The 22703-nt window shown below is 40.5% G+C and overlaps 1 protein-coding gene across 3 annotated transcripts in view; it reads left to right on the forward strand.

Annotated features, from left to right (window-relative positions):
• SMYD2 (SET and MYND domain containing 2) overlaps window positions 1–22703 on the forward strand; it is a 42198-nt gene that overhangs the window by 7742 nt on the left and 11753 nt on the right. For 2 of the 3 annotated variants that reach the window (XM_025192487.1, XM_025192489.1), the window contains exons 3-8: window positions 4684–4794; window positions 7256–7316; window positions 8611–8735; window positions 14494–14561; window positions 19094–19196; window positions 22121–22231. In XM_025192487.1, coding sequence (XP_025048272.1) covers window positions 4684–4794; window positions 7256–7316; window positions 8611–8735; window positions 14494–14561; window positions 19094–19196; window positions 22121–22231 — 579 coding nt within the window. Of the gene's footprint in view, window positions 1–2827; window positions 3066–4683; window positions 4795–7255; window positions 7317–8610; window positions 8736–14493; window positions 14562–19093; window positions 19197–22120; window positions 22232–22703 lie in introns of all 3 variants that reach the window. The other variant, XM_025192488.1, reaches the window with a different exon arrangement.

Genomic DNA, 22703 nt, shown 5'->3' on the forward strand with positions numbered 1-22703 from the left:
TGACATGTTTGGACTAGAAATAATGTGAAAAATTTTAACAGTGAGGATTGTTAACCATTGGAGCAATTTCCCCAGGACTGTAGAAGATACTTCCATCTCTGGAAATTTTAAAATCAAGATGACATCTTTTAGAATAATTACCTGCCATATAAATAAAAGATTATGGGTAATTCTGAGAACTCGTATGCCCTATGTTAAACAGGAAGTACAACTAGAAATTCACAGTAGTTTTGCATGGTTTTATACTCTATAAAGCCATTGATGTCAACATTTCTGTTGACTCCAGGGAGGAAATACTTTAGTCCCTGATGTACGGTTTTAGGCAATGCAATTGAACAGCTCAGAAGGAGAAAAATGAACTTTTAAACCATCTTTGTCTCCCCCCTTTATAACTCATCCTCCATATAAGGACTGGGCTTGTCACTCAGTGCAACTTGGAACAACCTCAGGCTGCTCGGAGTGGCACCCAAGTTGTTTGAAAACTGTATCATTAAGAGGTAATCTTGTGGATATGGGTTAAGACAGTTTTCCAGGTGCTCTTAGACCTGTTTCCTATGCACCTAATTTATAGTTTCATGAATAACTTTGTAGTTGCAAAAACTCTGCACATTTGCGTAAAGATGTATTTAACATGAATATAACTTGGTATATTTACATCAAAATTGATTAAATTGAATCATGCTGGGAAAAGAAGCATGAGACTTGCAATCCTTGAGTTATTCAGAATTACTATAGTAATAGAACTTATCAGAACCTGTATTTTAGCCTTGCCTTCCATGTAAGAGCATGAGGAGGCTGGGGGAGGCTTTAAGGGTAGTAGATTTAGAACAAATCAGAGGAAATGCTTCAGCAGTGTGTATGGTCTGTAAAGTCCAGTGGTAAAATTCACTGCTTAAAGCAGCCACTTTGATAAGTCCCGTGGCTGTATTTTTAAAAGGGTTAGATAACTGTTCTTAATGGGACAATACCCGGAGTCTTGAGTGGAGAAAAGTTTGCTTTGATTTCATTGGACTTTTCAGTAAAGTAAAAACTACAGGATATGACCCATGCTAATGCTTGACCAAGTGGTCCCGTCAGCTTCTGCAAGTGAAGCAAACTGAAAAGCAGTGGCGAACAGGAGGTGAATGATAGAACGGTAGGGAGCAGGATTTTATTGGAGCATCTGTGCAGTCAGGGCTGTACATGGAAGCAAAAGACACCCAAGAGGTCAGCCTGTGCACTTCTGGAGAGTCTTCTAAATTCTGACAATTCTGGAGGGTAAGCACCCCCTGACCCAGCAAAAAATCCTGTATTGCATGATCTGCCTGAAACTCTGAATCTGCTTATGAGGTTTCCTTTCCCTTACATGGGAACAGTGTAGAACCAATGCTGATTTATTCCCAAGTTATTAAAGACAGCACTTTGTAGGACAGGTAGGCCAGCTAAGGCTGTGTTAAGGTTTACTAAACTTCATTCCTTCCAGGGAAAAGCTGTCTTAAAAGTATTAGTGTATGGAGACGCTTGTTTCTCTGTCTTTTCTGCCATCAGTTGAATATTCATTCATTGAAGCTGTGCGTAGCTCCAGCAGTATCTCTGATCTCATTTCTGCTAACTTGACACCTGTTTCCTTTTGCCCTAACTGCCTCAGCCCCTATTTCACTTCTCACTCTTACTAATCTTCATGTCTCATTCCCTGCAACTCTCTATGCCTGGAGTGATCGCCCTTCCCCAATCTTCCCCTAGTCAAATCCTTCTTACAAGCCTGCTTTGTCTGTGAACTGTTCAAACATTCATCCGTGTCAGTCAGAAATATCATCCAGTCTGACAGTATGTATACAGAGAAGAGAGTGGCAGAAAACACAAGGGTGTGGCCTTCTAAATGATGTAGTGCTTTGAGTGAGTTATGTTGCAGTACCTTTACTCACATTGAATAATAGATTCACTTGTGGGGCTGTTGGAGTATTTGGAACTATTTAACATGAGTATAGGACCTAATCATTCTCAGTATCAGACTTTATTAGGTCCTCCATTTGCTTTCTCAAACATTGTGTTATGTGTATATCTGTCTTCTGAACTGGATTTCCACTGGGTGAAACCTGTCCTTATATGAATCTTTTACTGTGCTAACAAGGCACATCATTGACTCTTAACTAACAAGAGTAATGTTTACATGCCAATGAATATTTAAGGTCATGTAGAATACCCAAATAATCATCTTTTTGGACTTGTATTGCCTATTAATTCCTGAGTACTAGAGTTTTTTGATGATATGCTTCACTGGAGTCCAGTCTTCTGGCAAATAATCAGGTAGTCCCAACAGATGGAGTCACTTTGAAGAACTTGGTTGAGGAGATTATATTTCCACTCTTTGATGTGGAAAACATAAGCCTTAGCAAACTTCCTTTCCAAAAGTGTTGTCACTCAGCCTTAACTGAAGGGAAAAGTACTGTAGGTGTAATGAAAATAGGAAGAAAATATCATTAATGTAGCACTAGGGATTCAGCCAGAACAGTGCTACCTGCTATAATTTAAACCACTTAGAGAAAACGTGGAAAAGAATGCTAAATGCAGTCCTGCTGTGATCGCAGAGAAGGCTTCTGTCAGAATGTTTCCATGCCACGTATTATTCAGTCATCACTACTCTCTGTTCCTGCAATGTTTGGGGCTTTTATCTCATTTTGCACAATTCAGCCATATCTTGTTCCTTTAACCTCCCTACTAGTTCTCATAACTCAGTATGATTCTGCCTGAGGAAAGATTTTAATTAACAATGCTTAAAGAATAAAGGCAGCAAATGCATTTTAAAAAACATTACTTTAAGACAGTATCTTGGTTTTGTTTTATTCAGGTACTCTTTTAAGGCAATGCGTGTGAACAGGAGCAGGTATAAAAACTTTGTGGACTGATCCTATGTTCACCGCATATGTAAAACTCTTCCACTGAAGTCAGTGGGAGTTTGGAGTTTTTCAATGATTGAAGGATTGGGTCTGTGCAGTTCTGTATTTCTTCTTGGTTAAGAACACACAAAATAAAGACTGAGGGTCTGTGAATAGGAAATGGGTATCTTCTTAGGACAAAGTTTGCAGGTAACTATTGCATCTTACTTTAATTCCCATTCAACCTACTCCTCTATATTGTTGTCCTTTTAGAACTTCACATCCTAGCTTGTTTCATGTAGCTTGTCTGTAATGTTGTTTGTTTTCAAAATGTAAAATTGGACTCTTGATGGCATTGGACTTGATTTTGCAAGTTACTGAATATCTGCACATTTTTAAACTTCCCCACCTTCTCCTTAAGAATGGTGTGAGTTGAAGGTTTTTGTTCCCTCAGAAGGTGAGCCCATGTATGGGGTAATTAAAATGGCCATTTTTTATTGAGGATTCCTGAAATGTTAAGATGAAGCTATGTCTCTGACCTTTTAATTTTGGTATAGATGTCTTGAATGATAGTGGGCCAGTCTCTCTCCAGGGCACTTGAGTTGCTCTTAATCCTTGTGTGATACTTGACGGTGGTCAGGTTAGGCCTGTGCTATAATTTCATTCAGTGTGGCGTACTGAGCCTACTTTAAAGGCTTGTGACCTTGACTTTTGTATGAGAACGTCACGCCAGTATTTTTCTTAGAGCTGCCAAAAATTTCTATATTTCCATTTCATTTGCTTTTGTAGTAAGCCTATGGGATTTTTTTGATGGTTTTCTTTCTCCCTCACCAACCTTCCTCTAGCTAAGGTGTCTTGCTTGATGGTAGAGCTGATTTGCTCCTTAATCATTAAGAGGATAGTGCATAAATGTAACCTATTGTGTGCATGTATATGGAGGGAGTTAGACATTGTACTTTGATTTATGTTCTGAATATGCAGATAAGGTAGAATTTGCTCTGGTTGGAGAAAGGACCGCACCACGATTAACATGCATCGCTTTGTGGAGGCCTTCATTGCTTGGATAGATTCCATTCATAAGGTGATCAAAAAAAGTCACAGATGCCTTAGAACAGCTGTTCATGACTTTGAGGGATAGCACAAAATTGCTAACAGTCACATTAAACATTTTACTGTGTGTAAATGAAATATGTAACACAGATTTTTAAAGTTAAAGGATGCCTTTTTTTCCTCTTTTTTTCTGATCGCTAATCGTTCAGTTACTTTATCGGTTAGCTCCACTATTATTTGGTCGTGTATTGGTCTGCTAACTAATAAAATAAAGCTGATAAATTGGGTCAGCAGGGCTGGTCCTGATCTTGCATAACTGTCTTTGTAGTAATGTAAATTCATTGATTTTTAGGAGACTTATGCCTGTGTGTGCCAGTCATATCTGAATTAGGGCCAGTGTATGCATTGGAAGGAAATGAACCCGCATATTCATCAAGCAGGGACCTGTTTTCCTCTGAACACTGAGAACCGATGACATTTCTTCAAAGTGTATATTTTTATTTCCACCAAATAAATGAAGATCACCTGACCAAAGCTCATCTCTTGTGAACACATTAAAAACAAATGCAGGATGGCTACACATCCCTTAATAATGACTCAAGCTTTGTTCCAGTTTAGTGAGTGTCATCTTATTTTTTTAAAGGAAACACATTTCACTTGACCTCCAGGTTTTGGCAGGACTTGCTGCGTCCTCTTTTTCAGCCCTTTATCTACAAGTGTGTGTTTTTTTTTTTTTTTTTGCTTTGTTTTTTGTTGTTTTTTTTTTTTAACCTTTCAGAAAGAAGATTGGCCGATGCACAAGCTGGAATGCTCTGCCATGTGCATTTTTGGGCAGAAGTGGAATCCCTCTGAGACTGTGAGGCTAACGGCAAGGATTCTCGCCAAACAGGTGAGCGGAATGCAAGACTTGGGAGTATTTTTATTTATTTTTTTCCCCCAGAGGGAGGCGGCATGGGGAAGGCAGCCAGGAAAATGAAAATTTGACCTATAGTAACTGTCCCTGCAGAGGATGTTTCCTACCATTGTCCTGTGTATAGACAGGTCGCAGTACTGCATGTGAGCCACTTCAGAAAGATTGACCAAAGCTGCTACAGCAGTGTGAGGGACCATTATGCCTTTTTTCATGAGCTCTGAAGCAGTCTGTTTAGAATCGAGGCGTTGCTGAATACAGACAAGAAACTGACCAGGTTTACTAGCAGCTCTCCAAGGATGAGAGGTTTGATTCTCCATTCATTTGTGCCAGTGCAAATTGGAGCCCTTAATGGGCACATCCCACGGGCGTGCACGTGCAGTTTCCAGTGCCTCAAAGACATTTGAGGCACTACAAACAGCATGCGGCAATGCCGTTTGAGGCACTGTAAACAGCACCTGCACGTGCACCGGAGATCCCAGTATCAAAAAAACTGCCGCTAAAAAAAAAATAGTGTGGTGTATGTGACAGCAGCTTGTGCTCCTAGAAGCTGGAGCCTGGCTGGCCAGAGCCACGCTCTGGCTGCTAGCCAGGCTCCAAGTGGCCGGCTTGGCATTGCTGCTGGCCCAGGAGGCCCCCAGGACCCCATGTAAGGCTGCTGGGGCCAGCAGAGGTGCTGGTCCCAGCCTCCCCTACCAGGGTCCCATTCCTGCATGCCAGAGCGCACACGTAGGTGCATGCTCGGGGACAAATAGCAGTGGTACAAATATGTGCCGCTGCTATTTGTCCCATGGGAAACGTGTGCTGCTGCATGTGCATGCTTGTGGGGATGCACCCAATGAAGCCATTGGAATTGTTAGGGCAGAACTAGCATAAGTGATAAAATTAGGCCCAGTGGTTTGTTTGTTAAATTATAAGGCATGCTACTTTTGTTAGCTGTTGGTAAGCACTGACTTCTTCATTGGTAGCCACTTGTATTAGACTACCACACTTTTTTTACATAAGTCATACTTCCTCCAGGACTAACTACATAACACCATTTACTGTACAGTATCATATTGATGCAACATCATCCATTCTATAAGCTCCATATACATTTTGCGGTTCTGATTTTCTTTTCAGTTACAGCTGCCAGATTAATGGAGTTACCCTGTGTTGTAAAATTGAAGTCTGAAAGAGGGTACCCAAGTCAGTGATCTGTAGGGAGAGGAAAACAAAATTGTAGGAAAATTTCACATGAGTGTAGTTGCTCTAATCTGGCAGACAAGGTTCTTTGGGTGAATCTGATATCTTTTATTAGACCAACTTGAATAATCGCAAAAAAAAAAAAAATTAAGCAAGCTTTCGGGTTCAAAAACCCTTCGTCAGGCTGAGGAAGTTTCAGCAGTTGGTATGCGCTCTTTCTGGATGGAATGAAAAGCTGTAATCTTGTATTGTTAATTGCATCTGGGATATTCCGTGAAATACAGAATTTGGTGATAGTAAGAAGGGCACAGAAGTGTTTGCAGGGAGCAGATGGGGCCTGTACATTTCAAGGTTATTACAGTGTATATCTTTGGAAAAGCTCTAAATTTTATCTGTAAAAATAAATGCTCTTTGAAGCATATTTGTATGATTGAGGTTTGCTTATGTGACAAGGGCAACCTGGATAGTGTATGCAGAGAAAGAGGATTTTGATGGCCTGTTGGGAAGATAGCCTGCATACTCTCTTTGTGTGCGCGCGCGCGTGTGTGTGTGTGTGTGCAAGCGCACATGCACACACACAAGTGCATGCATGTGGTAATTAAAGCACAGTTGAGTGGTGATCCACAAACAAAATTAGATGCTTAATGATAAAAAAAAAGTCATTGGAATAAATTTGTGCTTTTATAGCTTACGGGTGCTGGGGGAGAACCCTCCATGTCATATAAAAGCTAAATATGCAAACCATAGTCCCTGAACCTCAGCTGCTGGGCCACCTGCAAAGCCATATTTAATGGCCAAGATTACAAAGAAGTGGCCTTAGGCCAACAATGGAGCACTGCTTTTGAACTCTGTCAACAGTGAGTTTATTCACTTTCCTCAAAGCGAAGCCTGTCTCCTGCCTGCTTGCTATTGTTAGCAGCTTTCTGGGTGTCTGGAACAAAGCAAATGACATATTTAAAATACTGTTCTGTTTATGTATGTAAATTTGATAGGAGTTAATTTTTTTAACTGCTTAATTTGGCGCACAGAGGATATTTCTTTTTCTTTTTTTAAGGTTAGTCAATTTAATTGGATCATTTTCTTTTAACCGTTGTAAGGGCCATACACTAGGAGTTTTTTGTTTTGGTTTGCAGGCAAAAACTCAGTGTAGGAGTCAGCTGATAAAATCATTGCCAGATTTTAAAAAAGGATTTTCTTGGGTTTTTGGGGGTTTTTTTGTTTGTTTTTTTCTTTGCAATATTTTTTCTATTTTTAGAAAATCCACTCCGAAAGAACACAATCGGAAAAACTCCTCAGTGTCAAAGAGTTTGAATCACGTGAGTAGAGAAGCTTTTCAAGTAGCATGGCCAGGCCTTCATAGAGCATTCAGGAACTGCTGCATTATCCTTCATCAAAACCTTCTTGGAGTAATTCAGTTTTTGGAGGAGGGGATGAAAGAGAACCATATTTCCTAGAGTTTTGATACCTCTTTGCTTTATTTGTCTCCTGGTAGCTTAAGAAGTAGGGAAGTGAGGTTGAAACTTAAGACAGACTAATTACATAGTGTCCATCCTTCTGATAGACACTGGTGACTCCTGTGAATTGTAATGTTGCAGAACTAAAATAGCTGGTCTTGTTACCAGCGGGCATAAAATCAGACAGTACAGTTGCTTGATGGTGACAATGACTAAGGGGCTAATTGCAGAACCCTCTGGGCTGCAGTTCAGTATTTGTCACTGCCAGTCAAATCTGACATGTTATCTTTGATTGTGTTGAAATTCCATGTCCTGAATGCTCCACAGTGATCTGAGGAAGGAGAGAAGCCAATAGCTGGCTTTTATCTTGAAGGTTATTGCTTTTCTCCCTTGAGGCAGAGTTAGAAATTGAGCAACTGTTGAGGAAACTAACCAGCCTGGAATAGTCTTCACCGCTCTCTACGGTTGCTCTCTTTCTTGGTACTGGCACTAATGAGAAGAAGCTGACCTGCACATGTCAGTCAGTGAAGGTGGTCAGGGTATTGTGTGTCTACAGTTCTTTCATCCAGAAAATTTCCCCAATAGTCCATCACTGGGGAGAGAGGTGGCAGTTGTTTAACCAAACCCAGCAGGACTTCTAAATAGTTTTAGCAGAGCAGATGAATGAGATGACCACCTCAGTTGGGGAAATGAGGTAGACTGTTGCCAACATTTTTACCTAAGCCATGGTGGCCCATACTTGAAAACATTTCTAAATGCAACTTGTAGGTATTTTAGTTGGGAGGGACAGTTGAGGAGAGTGGGTGGTGGCTGAAGGGTTTCCTCTGTAACAGCCCTTAGGATTAATAAGCTAATGTGCAGCAGTAATGTCCTTGTCCACTACTGGTGTTTAGTCTCTCTCTTTAAAATGGTGTTAGATGTTACTTTCTAATCTGGCACAGTTTCCCAGTTTATACATGGCCTTGAAAGAAGTGCTTCTCACGGAAATGCAAATGCTTGCAATATTTCCAGCTGTCTGTTCTGTGTGTGACAGGGTGGGGGGAGCAGGAGGTAAGTGTTTCCCATACAAGTACTGACCTGTTCTAACCTGGATTTGGCTGTAGTTAACAAGGAGCCTGTTTCTTGTATTGCAGTAAGTTGTCTTCTTTTTCCACAGACCTTGATAAACTAGACAATGAAAAGAGAGAGCTGATTCAGAATGACATTGCTGCTCTTCATCACTTTTATTCAAAGCACATCGAATACCCTGACAATGCTGCCCTTGTAGTTCTATTTGCACAAGTAAGTTGGCTAGAATAAAATCAGTTTAGGTAGGTGGTACTGTACAAGGACTTAGTTTGTTTCTTTCATGATGACTATCAACAGCAATGGAGACTGTTGCCTTCTTTTTATCCACAGCTTTATATGACAGTGGCTAAAACTTCCTATGTTACTCTGTTAATCTCTGCCAACGCACAGCTTCTAAATGTGTTAAGTTGGTTATTACCTTCCTTCTGCCAAGGTAGTGAAGAGGCAAAACTTCATTTTGCATAACATTTAGAAATCCTAAAATGCCTAATTGCCCCTTCTTTTTCTTACCTGAATTTAACCCATCCAAATTCTCTAAACTTAGTGTATTTACTAAAACCCAAGAACGATGCCCCTCCACCCCACTTTTTCCCCTCTCTCCTCTACTTCGAAAAATGTGAAAGCTCATGTTAATACAGAATGATGAAATATCACCCCAGCCTTCAGTAGTTTAAGATGCCAACTCTGGTGCTGATTCATTTCTTTCTTTATTTTAAGATCTCAATTATTAGTTTATGACTGCGCATTCCCTTCAGGTAGATCGCGATCTACTAGCATGAAGGGATGGTCAATGATAGTCTAATTGGAGATTAAACTGCTGTTTTAGAGGTGAATAATAGTCGCCTTCAAAATTTACTATACTGAACATTTCTGTACTGAACACTTTCAGTTGCATCCACTGAGCCATCTACATTCCCATGATATTTATACACCTTTTTTTGTAATGAAAAACAAAATAAAAATCTTCTGTTTTGGAGTTTTTATTTCAGTGAGTGATGTGAAATAGAGAAGCATCCAAACTGAAACTGTTCAGATTCTCGCTTTGCTTCTGAATATTTTTACTAGAGAGTAATCAAAACAGTCAAGGGATATTACTATACTTTGACAGTATTCTACATAAATATAATTATAAGAAATTTAGATTTTTCACTAAAACAGTAGTTTTTCCTTCTTCATCTTATGATCGATCATTCCACATGGTGTTGCTTCTACTGACTGCCAAATATATTGCTTCACCCAGTCCCACAGCTGAGTTTTTCTCCCTGACATTGCCTCTTGGGGACATTGCTCTCAGCTTAAGGTGAACTTTTAAAAGTGCGTTTCCACTAGAACTTTTAGCTTGAGTTAACTGATTGACATTTAACATGCTTGTCAATAGCCATTATGGGCAGCTACCAAGTTTATGTTCTGGAACAAACTCTTTTTCGTTTTAGCTGTAGGGTAAAGTTTGTTTTTTTTTTCTATAAAAAACTTGCAGTGGGGTGACAGGGAGAGTCCAGCCTTGTACTTTCCAAAAGCATGCTAGGTAGTAATTGGTTCAGTCAAATGAACAGCAGTAGTGTAGATGTGATATGTTTCTCCCCAAAGTTTTCCTCGCTAGCTTATTCTCTGTTACTGGTGGTAACATCACCTATCCCTACCCCTGTCGTCAAGGCCAGCAACCTGGGATTTGGTCAACTTTGTGTCTCACCCCAATGTGTGTGAGCCTTGGTATTGGATGCAGCGTCCACAGCACCTCTGAGATACAGTTGTTTATATTCTGCAAAGCAGAAATTCTTTTCCTAGCCCTCTTTATCTCCCATTCTCTATTACTACAAACTCCTTTTCTCTAGCAACCCTGTAGTTTTCCTGCCTTTTGTCCATATAGAATTCAGCTATTGAGGTCAGTGCCCTAGCCTATTAACCTGACCACATCACACTCATGAAATTCCCCAGTTTACTTCTCTGGACTCCTAAGTGTCCATCCTATCACACTCCAATATCTTGTCCTTGTCTCTAGTGGGTTATGGAATAGAGAAAATCCCACACAATTTACTGATTCGTTTTGATGCACTGGCTGGGGGAGTAGTTAGCTGATTGCACGATTTCACAATGATTACACACTTAATTTATACAACACAATTTTATTTTAAAACTCTTTGCTACGTATATAACACTGCTTAGCTTTAAGAAACACCACAAACATTAAAAACACAATAATTACATATATCAGAAACAATGCTCCGAATGCACTTCCTTCCCAAACAATGCTATAAGAATTAGTGTTACAAAAACAACTACAATTACAACTAAAAGTTAAGTTTGAATCAATACTGTTATTTTTCATAATATACTTACAATCCTAGAATTCCGAGAAGCCAAATACCAAAATATGGTTTCATTCCTCAGTAGTACATTTTAATGGGTTGGCCTCAGTAGTACGGTTCAATAGGCTGGCCTCAGCAATACGATTCAATGAGCTGGGCTCACCAGTGATAGGACCAAGTCCCCTTCCTTCAGTCCCTTTCGGGCGCTCCGCAGCTTCAGCGTGAACTAAGGGATTCGTGTTCACGGAGAGGCTGGATTAGGTGATCAATCTAATCCGACCTTATACTTGCGATTCTTCCTTCGTTGTTCTGCAAGTGAAGTCACCTCCAAATTGGGACAGTAAGTTACAGGTTTTTATTGAGTGAGCTGCCGTCATTGGGCTCCTCCTACTCAATTTATCATACCTCCCAAATTTGGGCTCGGATCTTACTCAACAGAAATTACCTTTGTTGAGCATTTTAAAATTATTCTTGGGGAGACTTCCATATCACTGTAAATACTCTTTTACCAGTCTGGTTAAAAGGCCTTAGGCTTTGATGTCTCGGAATTTAGGACATTTGTTTTCTTTGTAAAAAACTTCTAAAGGTACAATTTAAATTAAGACTTTAAGTGAAGTCAGGACATTTCGCACGTAGCTCCAAAACAATGAGCTAGATAAGGAGATAAATCCTATCTTCTTCCTGAAACTGGCTAATGGGCAACCTTTACAAACATTCAAACTGTTTCATTCAATATGACAGTCCTCTCCAGGTGCATTAAGATGAGATGCTTTACTGTGTAGCAGACAAATTTTCTGCTCAGTAAAGTGTCACTGTCTACATAAGCATGGCAATTGGGGCACAGTAGACCAATTTACGGCACTGCTGGATAGTCCCGTCAGATACAAGTGGTATCTAGCAGTGCCGTAAATTACTGCACTTAAACGCACATGTAGATGGCGATGTCAGGATTAGTTTACTCTTGTTCAAAGCCAGAGTATATTCAGTCATATTAATTGCACATGTAGACATGCCCTCCTTTGAGAACCCATATAACTTCTTTCCTTCTCTTCTTACATGCTCTCATCTTTTTATCTTCTGCTCTACCACCCATGTCAGCCTTGAGCTCCACTTCTCATGTACATCTGTGTGCTTTCTTCACACTGACCTCTGGTTATGGAACATCCTCAATCCATGGATAAATTGCTGATCTCTCATCTTTCAAATTTCTCCTTATGATCCAGTTTCTTGCAGGCATGGTATCAGAAATGGGCAACTGCTTATGGCTGAGTTGAGGGGAGTTTTAAGGAACTGACTAGATACTTATTTACTAATAAAATACTTTGAGATCCATCAGGTTGTTCTCCTAGCCAGCCATTATATTCCCATGCTTTGATTGTCGGTAACCTCATCCCCCTTCCCCTCATGTGTTGTTTTACACTTGTTGCACCTTATTTTTAGATCTGATTAGAAGCTCTTTAGGGAAGAATATGTTTATACAGCACACAACACTGTGCAGCCACCAGCCTGACTCGAGATCCTTTGAAGCTACAATACTATAAATAGTCAGTACTTTTTACAAGCTATTTTACTGTCCTAAAGGTAGTGATTTCTGTGTGTTTGGGAGGGGAAAGGTTTTTGTTACTGCAGACTCCTTTAGCATCCCTGCAATTCACATTGTATCTGTAGTACTTAATAAAATCATAGCTCTTAATTCAATGTTTTGTTTTGTTTTGTTTTGTTTTTTTTTAAATTTGAGGGGAAACTTGTGCTTCTTCTAGCATACAGAAACTACATGTAGGCTGGTCAGCAGAGTATAAAACTATGTTTTTAGTACTTCCAACTTTTTTTTTTAAACTAGAGTACAGGGAGGAAAAAGAAGAATTCTTTCAAGGAGTTTTATTTTTAGGAGAAAATCTTCATTATATTTACATGATTGACTGTGCCTAAATCCATTGTGATACTTGCTTCTGAGATGGTCATTTTTGTTTCATTCCAATATTTCTATAAGAAAGGGAGATTTTGATTTATGACAAGGAGGTGCAGGGTGGTGGGATAACTTTTCATTGACTTTAGTGTGGCTGGCAGCAAAAATGCAACTGACCTATTCAATAGGACTGAGATGCATTTTTAGTTGCTGTGAATGTATATGAGAAGCACAGTTTGTTTGTTTTTGTTTTTAATTGATAGTATATTTATTGTCACTGAGACGCTCTCGGCCTCAGTGCTGAAACTCTCATTTAGCCTAAAATCCAATTGATTTCTATGAATAAAATGAGAATTGGGATTTTGGGAATTTTTTTTTTTAAAGATTCAATAATGTTTTAACATGTAGTTTGTCTTACTTTTTGACCTATGTCTAGGTATTTCCGTGTTGAAGTGTGAAACCCTTCTTTAACCCCATCCTTTGTCACTTGCCCCCTTTTAATTTCCTCAGTAGCTTCTGCCTTCTTTGCCCGTAAGAAGTTCAAGGTCCTTGTTCACTACTATCATATCTTTATTTGTATTGTGGTTTCAATTAAAAAACACAACCAGTTGCATCCCTGTTAGGCCCTGTCCTCTATACCATATATTCATTCAAGGCTCTGCACAACCATGATCTGGCCCTTGTTCATCTCTACATTTTCCCTCATGCAGGTAGTGTTGTCTAGTTCCTCTATTTTCAGCATTCCTTTTGCACCAAACTTTGGTCCCATTGGAAATGATAGCAAAATTCCTTGTTAAAACAAAATTCAGTCCCTCCTTTCTTCTGCCGCTTCTCAGGGTCATGCCTGGCTTCACATTTGTATCCTCTCCTTGGAACAGACCTTACCCACTTTCTTCCATGCTCTTAAGTGTCATGTCTTGTGCCTGGCCTTCCAAAGCTGATGTCCTCCATGTTGTGGACTAGAGTAGGACTCTACACAGTTGTACTTGAATGCCCGATTATTGGTCTTTTGTGTAGATTCTACTAAATGAGATTGCAAACTCATCAGTGTGAGGACTTGGTCCTTTCTGTTTCTCTGAAGTGTCTTTTGACAACAGTGCCTCTGTACATGTGCTGACTATGAAGATAAGAAATTGTAACCATATTATTCAGGTTTGCTCTTCAGTATAGTCATAGGCAGATCCAGGATTTTGTAAAGGGAAGAGCTCCAGAGCTGCTCTTGTCCTACTCCAGCCAGGCAAGGGGAGATGGTTTCACCAGCAGCAATGGTGGTAGCGGGAGGGTTCACCTGTTCCTCCCTCTGCTTTTGGGCTGGTGGTGAACATCTGGGGGGACTGGGCAGAGAGGGGGAACCTACTTGCTGCTGCTGGTGTCAGCTAAGCCTAGCAGGCCTCATGCAGCCCAACTGGTATGGGGCAAAAGTGGCTTCTGGCATTCCCTCCTACCCCTGGTCAGGTAGGGACAGTGGTAGTGGTGGGCAGGGGAGAGAGAGGGAGATAATGGAAGGGGAGGAGACATACAGCTGAGCATGGAGTTGAAGGGGGAATTTTTATCTGCTTCAGGGGCTTAAGTCCCTGTGTGCTGCTTGTGCAGTCAGATCTAAAAGAGGGATGCAGCTGTGATATTGCACCCCTTCTGGATCTGCCCCTGAGTATAGTTACCTCTCCAGGGAGATCTGTTATGTTAATGTGGAGTGTCAAATTAAAGTGGATTGGGCTGGCTAGGGAGCTTTGCTGCTAATGTCTCTCTATTCTTTTAGGTTAACTGTAATGGCTTTACAATCGAAGATGAAGAACTGTCTCACCTGGGGTCAGCAGTATTTCCTGAGTAAGCTGGATTTTACTTTTTATGGAATATGCATATTTATTTTTAAAAATCTCTAGTGCATATTAGGGGATGTTGTACTCAAATTGAATTAAAATGTAAATTAAGATATGCCTTTCTATTAGTATTTTTTTCTAATAAAATCCTTAATTTATCTTGCATTTCACTTATCGTGGAGTGTCCTACAACCCACTTTAATAAAACACTCAAGGATATGTCATGTTTACTTGACTGTAAGGTGAAGATTTTTTTTCTCCCAGTCAGTATGAGGAGGAAAAGCCTCTTGTCTTGTATTTGCATACAAGGAAATCTCATTGAATACCTTGGCTATCATTAAACTGCTGCCAGAAGCTGCATGTGCTCAGAAATGGAAGCCAATTATGAAATTAATTAATTACAGCCAACACTGAACATGCTTGTGAAACACATGGCCCACATTGGGCAAACATACTGATGGGAACCTTTCTTTGTATGTGGCCCTTAAAAAAAAAAAAAAATGGGTAGGTGTTCCCTCCCTAGGGAACTGGCACCAGGCCTGGAGGTACTGCAATACCAGGCCAGCACTAGGAGTGCCAGAGTCAGCCCTGACACCCCTTCAAATGCTGCTACATCAAATGCTACTACATTTGATTTTAGCCAGAAAGACTGAGATGCTGATGGAAACCTACCACAAAGATAGGTTAGTGCAGCCCATTTGAATAACATATAGTACCCATTGTGCTCAGTCCTCCTCAGTGCTGACTCTTTTTTTCAACTCATGGTGAACCATTACATTTCAACTTCCCCTTCATGCATACAGCTGAGCAGTGCCTTTCTTTCCCATTTCCATTGACTCCTGTTTCTTTACCAGCCTTAAATGCCTAGCAAATATCATTTAACCTCCATGTAGGTAAGATGCTCTGTTACCCCCTCTCTTGGCCTGTTGTTTGTGCTTAATATGACCCTGCCTTCCATGAGTTAGAGCTGGACCAGGTGATCCCACACCTCATCTGCATGTAAATTTTTGGAGGATCCCAGGACTCGTGACAACATCTGGTTCCAGTTATGAGTTGAGGGGCTAATTAGCACATAGATCCTTTGTGGGGCTGTTTGGAGCACATGCATATACTGAGCAGTGCTGGGCTATGGGGTCACCAAGGATTGAAAGGCTGTTGATTCTACTGAGGCCCAGCTCACTAAACTGTATGATAAATCATGAGACTTTTGGCTTTGGACTAATATCTTGAATAGTTTGTACTATGTATAAGTAGGTACACAAGTGCTGCTTAAAAGTGTGTTTATGGAATACCTGTGCTAAAACTTGTGGCAGTTTGCAAAAAGGTAAAATGCATCAATTCTGGACGGACTTAGTTGGTGGGTACCTGTAGTAATTTGCCTTTATGCAAATTACTGCAGGTATGCTTATTCAAAGTCAGTGTTTTCAGGTTTGGCCCTCATTTCCATGTGCTCAGGGACAGCAGGGTCTGACAGTAAGGGGGGGAAGGGGCTTTAGGGAGAAGTTGTGGGGGGCAGAGGTCAAGAAGGCTACCTGTTCCTCCCCCCCCCCCCCCCCTTTTTGTTTTTATTTCCCCTGCTTTAGCAGTGGGAGCAGGACAAATTCAAAGCAAATCTCCAATAATTACATTCTGTACTTGGAGAATTATAACAACTGTATACATTTTTAATACATAGAATCTAATTATTGGGGGATTGACTTATGTTCAAGGTCCTTTTATATTCGAGCAAATATGGTAGTTTATGATTTCATACAGTGTTGATTTAAAACCTAATGGGTTCATCTGAGTTGCACTATGAGTTTGTTTTGAAGTCATAAAACTCAAGTTGTGAACTAAAATCCAAGATTCATATGAACTAGTAATTTGCTAACCAGTGGTCTTTGCAGATGACTGATGTAATGGTGCCTACTCTGAGCACCTACAATGGAACAGCTGATGGTATCCCATCTAGATGCAGATGTAATATTCCCTGGTGTTTAATGTGCGTCTGTGTTCAGGTCCAAAGCTGACGAAAGCCCTCCCCTGTCGGAATAGCTGCATCCACACCAAGGGTGGAGTAAAGTAGGTTTAGAGTGGATATCAGGAAAAAGTTCTTCACTGTTAGAACAGGTCCAGGGAGGTGATTCTACCTCTCTACATGGCACTGGTCAGGCCACAGCTGGAGTACTGTGTCCAGTTCTGGATGCCGCAGTTCAAGTGGGATGCGGACAACCTGGAGAGGGTCCAAAGAAGAGCCACTCATCTGATTGGAGGCCTGCAGGGAAGGCCCTACGAGGAAAGGCTAAGGGACCGTAACCTCTTCAGCCTCTCCAAGAGAAGGCTGAGAAGGGGACCTTGTGGCGGCATATAAATTCATAAGGGGAGAGCAACACGAAGTAGGTGATGATCTGTTTACCAGGGCACCCCCTGGAACAACAAAGAACAATGGCCATAAGCTACTGGAGAGTAGGTTTAGACGGGACATTAGAAAAAAGTTCTTCAAGGTCAGGGTTCCCAGGATCTGGAATGGGCTTCCAAGGGAGGTGGTGCTCTTGGGGGTCTTCAAGAGGAGACTGGACAGGCACCTGGCTGGGATCACATGATCCCAGGTTTGGTGACCCTTTTCTTGCCTGCCAGGGGCAGGGGGTTGGACTAGATGGCCCACTGAGGTCCCTTCTGACCCTAGAATCTATGAAAGAGTGAGGCAGTGGAATAGACTGCCTAAGGAAGTTGTGGACTTTCCACCACTGGAGATGTTCAGCAAGGTTGGACAGCTACTGGTCAGGGATGACACGGGCATAGCTATGGGTGTTTCATGCTTCTGGGCTTTGTTGGTTGCCACATGGGGCTGGGAGGAAATCTTGTGCCCTTGACCCCCAACCTTTCTGCTACGTGTCAAGGCTGTGCTTTTATTTTTTTGTCTTTTAAACCTTCCGCAAAGGCATTAGGTGTTGGCTGCATAAAAAGTGCAGAGGGTTCCAGAGGTGACATTTTCCCCCCCATGCGTGTTCTCACCTCGCATTCATCCCTGTTCTTCAGTCTGTGTGTCCTCACCTGTTGCTCTCTGAACAAGTGATGAGTTCTTGCTCAGCGTTATGCCCCTCAGGTTTTTTTTTATAAATCTCTCTACACTCTCAGATGTTTTAACATGATATATTTTGTTGCTATGCCAGTAGAAAAAATGCACAAACTCTGTCAGCTCTGCAAATAAACTAGAGCTAGTAGTGTTGCTCATGGAAGAGAGCAGACAACTCTCTAGTGCTGAAGAGGAAAAAAGGTGCCATGAAGCTTCGGGGCCCGATCACCAGTGGTCCTGGTGAATATGGCCCTTGGCAGCAAGCAAGGGCTTTGCAGATTCCACTTGGGTCACTCTCATCCTGTAGCAAAGAAAACTGCTGACAGCATCTGTTCATTATAAGTCCTGTACTGAAGGCAGTGCTGAGCCCTGCTCCCATTACTCCATTGAGGAGCAGAGAAAAAGACCTCCTGAGTATTGTTTCACTATCCTCACCTTCAACACCATCACTTCCGTGTTTAGCTGCTCAGCAAGTCTGTGAATTGTGAATTTTTCTTTGCTCTGACCAGAAGCAATTCTATATTTGCTTTGTGGATAAAGAAAGTATGTTAGATAATGTATGCAATAAAACACACACACTTTGTCATAGCCCAGCGTTAAGGAGGAGGTACTTTTCTCCCAGCAGGTAAGATTTTTTCCTTCTTCCACAAGAAGAAAAACTAATTCTTCAGTTTTAAACTTACGGTAAATTTGTAGTGTGCTTTTGTGCTCGTTAAAGTTAGTTGGAATATTACCACAGATCTCGCTAGTACAAACAACTAACTCTTGTTTCTCAAGTTTATCTATGTGGCCTTACAGTAATACTTAAAAATTATACTTACAGGCTTTCCTTCCAAAAAGATCCCCAGACACTTGCCAAACTTAGTATGCTTTACTTCCCACTGGTTGATTTGCCACTTCCTTTAATGCGAACAGGAGCAGTCCTTGTATGCATGTCACTGGACGTGTCTACACGTAACGCTATTTTGCCATGGCAACACAACCTACTGTCAGCGGGCAAACCTCATGATGCCACAGCTATGTTGCTGTAGTGATGCACTCCACCATTTTAGCTCGTTGCTAGGGCAACGTAGTGCCTAAAAATAACCGTGTGCAGTACCAGCTGTTACTATACCATCTTTTAGTACTTCCAAAAGTAACAATGGCGCCATAGCAGCATGTTTAGATGTGCCCACTCAATTACAGTTCTGTCTGCATGGCAGGAACTAACTGAGACTCAGCACGCTGTATAATAAGAGTTGGGAGGTCAGAGGACCAGTTTGTCTGATCCTATTGGTATTGCTCTTGTGTAAATATTAAAATAGCAATTCTGTAGCCTTTGCCGATTTGTTACATTCATATTAAACCCTGGAATAAAAACATCTGAGATAAGGTGACTTGAACTTTGAAGCTTGTTTGTCTGCTGAAGTGTTGCTTAGCTTTTGGTCTGTTTCTTTGAGAAGAAGTAAGTCTGGCTTTTTTTTTGTTGTTGTTGCTTTTTACAGTGTTGCATTGATGAATCACAGTTGTTGTCCAAATGTAATTGTAACATATAAAGGGACCTTGGCTGAAGTCAGGGCTGTCCAAGAGATTGAACCTGGGGATGAGGTAAATCCATTTTATATGAGTATTTTATTGCAGTATTGTGCATGTGCCCCTGCATGGCAGGGAATCCAGCTTTTCGTGTTTATTCCATTTAAAGGTGAGTGAAGGTTCTGAAAATGCTCGCTTAAATGTTCAGGGTGGGATTGGGTGAGATGTGATCCTGCAAGGCAGCATAATTTTGGGAGAAGAGCAGTGGAATGGAAATGGGGAAACCAGAATTCAATTTCTGATAACAGTTCATCACTTTGATATGGTTCCTTTGTGCCTCAGTTTGCTAGTTTGTAACCTGGGCAGAATAACAACCCCTCAAAGTTGTTTTGTGGTTTAATTTGTTGATTATTTGCCTGTTGCATTGAAGTCTCCAACTGAAATGAATCTGAATATACGCAAGCTATTATTATTTCTATAACTTCCATTATAACAATACTACAGTAATGCTGTAGAAGTATGCAGAAGGATGCAACATAAAATGGGGGACCAATTTCTGTCTAGAAAGATGATCCACATAATATGGAATACATCCCTGCCAGTTTGGATAAAATACAGCCTTGCATGACCCCAGATTGTTATGACCCCTTTGACTGTAGGTGGGGCCAGACTTCCGGTAAAGGGCTGGATATATTTTCCTTAACCAGAATAAGGCCTGTTAGGTTACATCCAGCCTGTCTGAGTCTCAGTCAGTGATCTTCACTAGTATGTCTTGACCAGCAAAGAACACTATTATCTCCAGTTTGACTTGGACAGAACTGGGGAGAGGTGGTCACCCATACCTGTGTGTGACAATAATAGGGTTTTATATATTTAAATGATATGCTGTGTGTAGGATTTTACAATTACTTCCCTGTTAATAGCACTTGAATGGTAAAGGCTAACCTGGTTAAATTGAGTTCAGTATTAATTTTGGTTGTGATTACCAAGCATATAAAATGAGATTTCAGCCAGTAAAAGGAAGACAGCTTTTGGGATTAAATGATTTACAATAGTGGAAGGTTTCTCACCTGAGTAAACGAGTCAGGTGTGTGGCTCCTTGCTGAGAGTAGGGGATATGGTCGTAGGCTGATGTTAAAGGATTAGACAATGCTGCAACCCAGTTTTGTTACTTCGCATGAGACAGTTAAAAGCTGGTAATTTTGTGTGACATTCTGGATAAACTTCTCTCTCAACTGGGCTTGCTGTCTGAAGTTAAAATTGAACACGTTTCTTGACATGTTACTTGGCTGAACTCTGATTTTTACAGAAAGACTAATAACTTTTGGTAGAAAATTCCCCAAAACAAACTGTTAGCATATTTCATAGTTGTTCTTCTAACATATAAAAAACTTGCTGTGTGCCAACAAGGACTGAGTAGGAATAAATGATTTTCCTTGTGCAAAACAGTCACATGGCCTGTGTCCCCATCTTCTGGTTTATTCTTGCTATTGCATCAGAAAATTGTTAGTTTCCATTGTGTAAAGTTCAGTTCCTATTTCTTGTGTGTTTTGTGCCTGGAGGAAAAATTGAGCATCAGTACAGAATAAAGACAAGCATAAATAGTAAATGAAATTGACTGTGGTGTTCAAAGGCACAGTAAAGAATGGATCAGATTGAGTACAGCAGTTCAGACTTAATTATAAACAAGAGCATTTTAATTAATTTGTTTCAATGCAGTGGTAGACTGTAAAGTAGTCCACTGTTGTGTAATTGTATGCTTCTTGGGGAGATGCCTTTTAAAAAGATGGAACAGTTTGATTGCAGGAGTTTGTGACAAAAAATACTTTTCTGTACTGTACTCAAAAAATAAATAAATAAATAAATAAAAATCATAGCCTTTTTAGGTTAATAGTCACCCTTTCTAGAACTGAAGTACTGGAAGCCAGGTTCTATTCCAACAGTTTGTTGCATAAGTAGACTTAGTTTTAAGTCCACGCTACCCATGTTCCCAAAAATCAGTTCATGGTAAAGTTGAATGGATCTTCCTCTTCCTTGCTGCTTTCTAGTGACCCAGTATTAAGGGTCAGATAATGATGACATGTTATAAAAGTAGATGTATTAGTAGATATTCAGGACTTGAACAGGGTTAAATAGAATCTATTTAAGTCGACTTAAATGCATAATAGGTGGGATAGGCCCTATGTCTCTTCAGGAGAGAAGGGATCTCTTTTTAAAAAGGATTCTTGCCTTAAACCAGGAGTGTCAAACTCACTTTAGTCATCTGGACCAGAGGGGGCTACTTCTGCAGTGCAGCAGAGCCCACTGCACTGGACTTGTGTTGCACAGCCCTTGCTTGCCGGCCTGCTGCTACAGGCCATATTCACCAGAACCACTGGTGATCAGGTCCGTATGCTCCATGGCCCACTGAGCCCACAGGCCATATGTTTTGACACTTCTGCCTTAAAACTTAGAAAGTTGCTAGGGAATATTTGGGTGCCCAACTTAAGTCCTGTTTTTTTTTTTCTTTTTTCCCCAGGAAGTGTTGAGCCCCAAGCCTCTGAAATTAAGGATGCTTTGAGGTATCAGAAGCTGAGCACCAAAATAATTGTAATCATCTAATCTAGCAGGAGCCTGAGATGTCACTCTTAAAACTGTGACATATTTGAAGAGCTTTCTCTTCTATACATTAGATTGTTGCCTACCTTGGATCTCAGTCACATTCATTGTTGGAGGAAATTTTGCTGTTGGTAGAAGGAAGAAGCATTCCTTTGGCTGACTGCATTTCTAAAGGGGCAAAGGTTTGAGGCTGCCAACAGATACTGAATGTAAGAATTAGTTCAAAGGAAATTGATTAGGTGGCAGGTGATGCAGTAACAGGGATATGGCAAAATGTACAGGCATATGACAGTTTAATCACATTGAGTATTAATTCTATGTAAATGGATAATGTATTTGCATTCATATGTGGTGGGTATATTGTACAAACATATTGATTAATTAGAATGGTTTTCTTCTAGGTTTTTACCAGTTATATTGATCTGTTATACTCCACAGAAGATAGAAATGACCGTTTAAGAGACTCCTATTTCTTTACCTGTGACTGCAGGGAGTGTACTACTAAAGAAAAGGTAATACAACAAAAGTAAAGAAGTACTTTCCTCATAAGCTAGTGGTATACCATAGGCTTGTTTTCTATTGCATGAATTGGAAAGTAGTAGTGTGTTTTATTATAAAAGCTTTTCCATATCATTTCTCGCTACTGTAACTGTGAACTATAATATAATGGAATATCCTGGTAAGTATTTAGTTTAAGGACTTTAAGTAAAGTGCCAAGTAAAAATATAGACTTTTAGACCAAGGCCATTCCATCAGTTCTATCCATTGATGGGAGTTTAAATACAAAAATGGGTTTTATGCCAAATTCAGGATTCTTTCCTTTTCCCCCCAGAGTTGCAAAACTTGCTTGTGTTCATTGGATCATTTAGAGGTGTTCCAGAACGTAACAATAGAAATTCAAGAAGTCCCAGTGCAGTTGATGATACCAGTAAAGTTGCTGAATGATTCATTCTTTTTCTTTTTTTCTTCTGTTACCCCAGAAGT

Source organism: Alligator sinensis, unplaced genomic scaffold (assembly GCF_000455745.1).
Source record: "Alligator sinensis unplaced genomic scaffold, ASM45574v1 scaffold503_1, whole genome shotgun sequence".
Taxonomy (NCBI): Eukaryota; Metazoa; Chordata; order Crocodylia; family Alligatoridae; genus Alligator; species Alligator sinensis.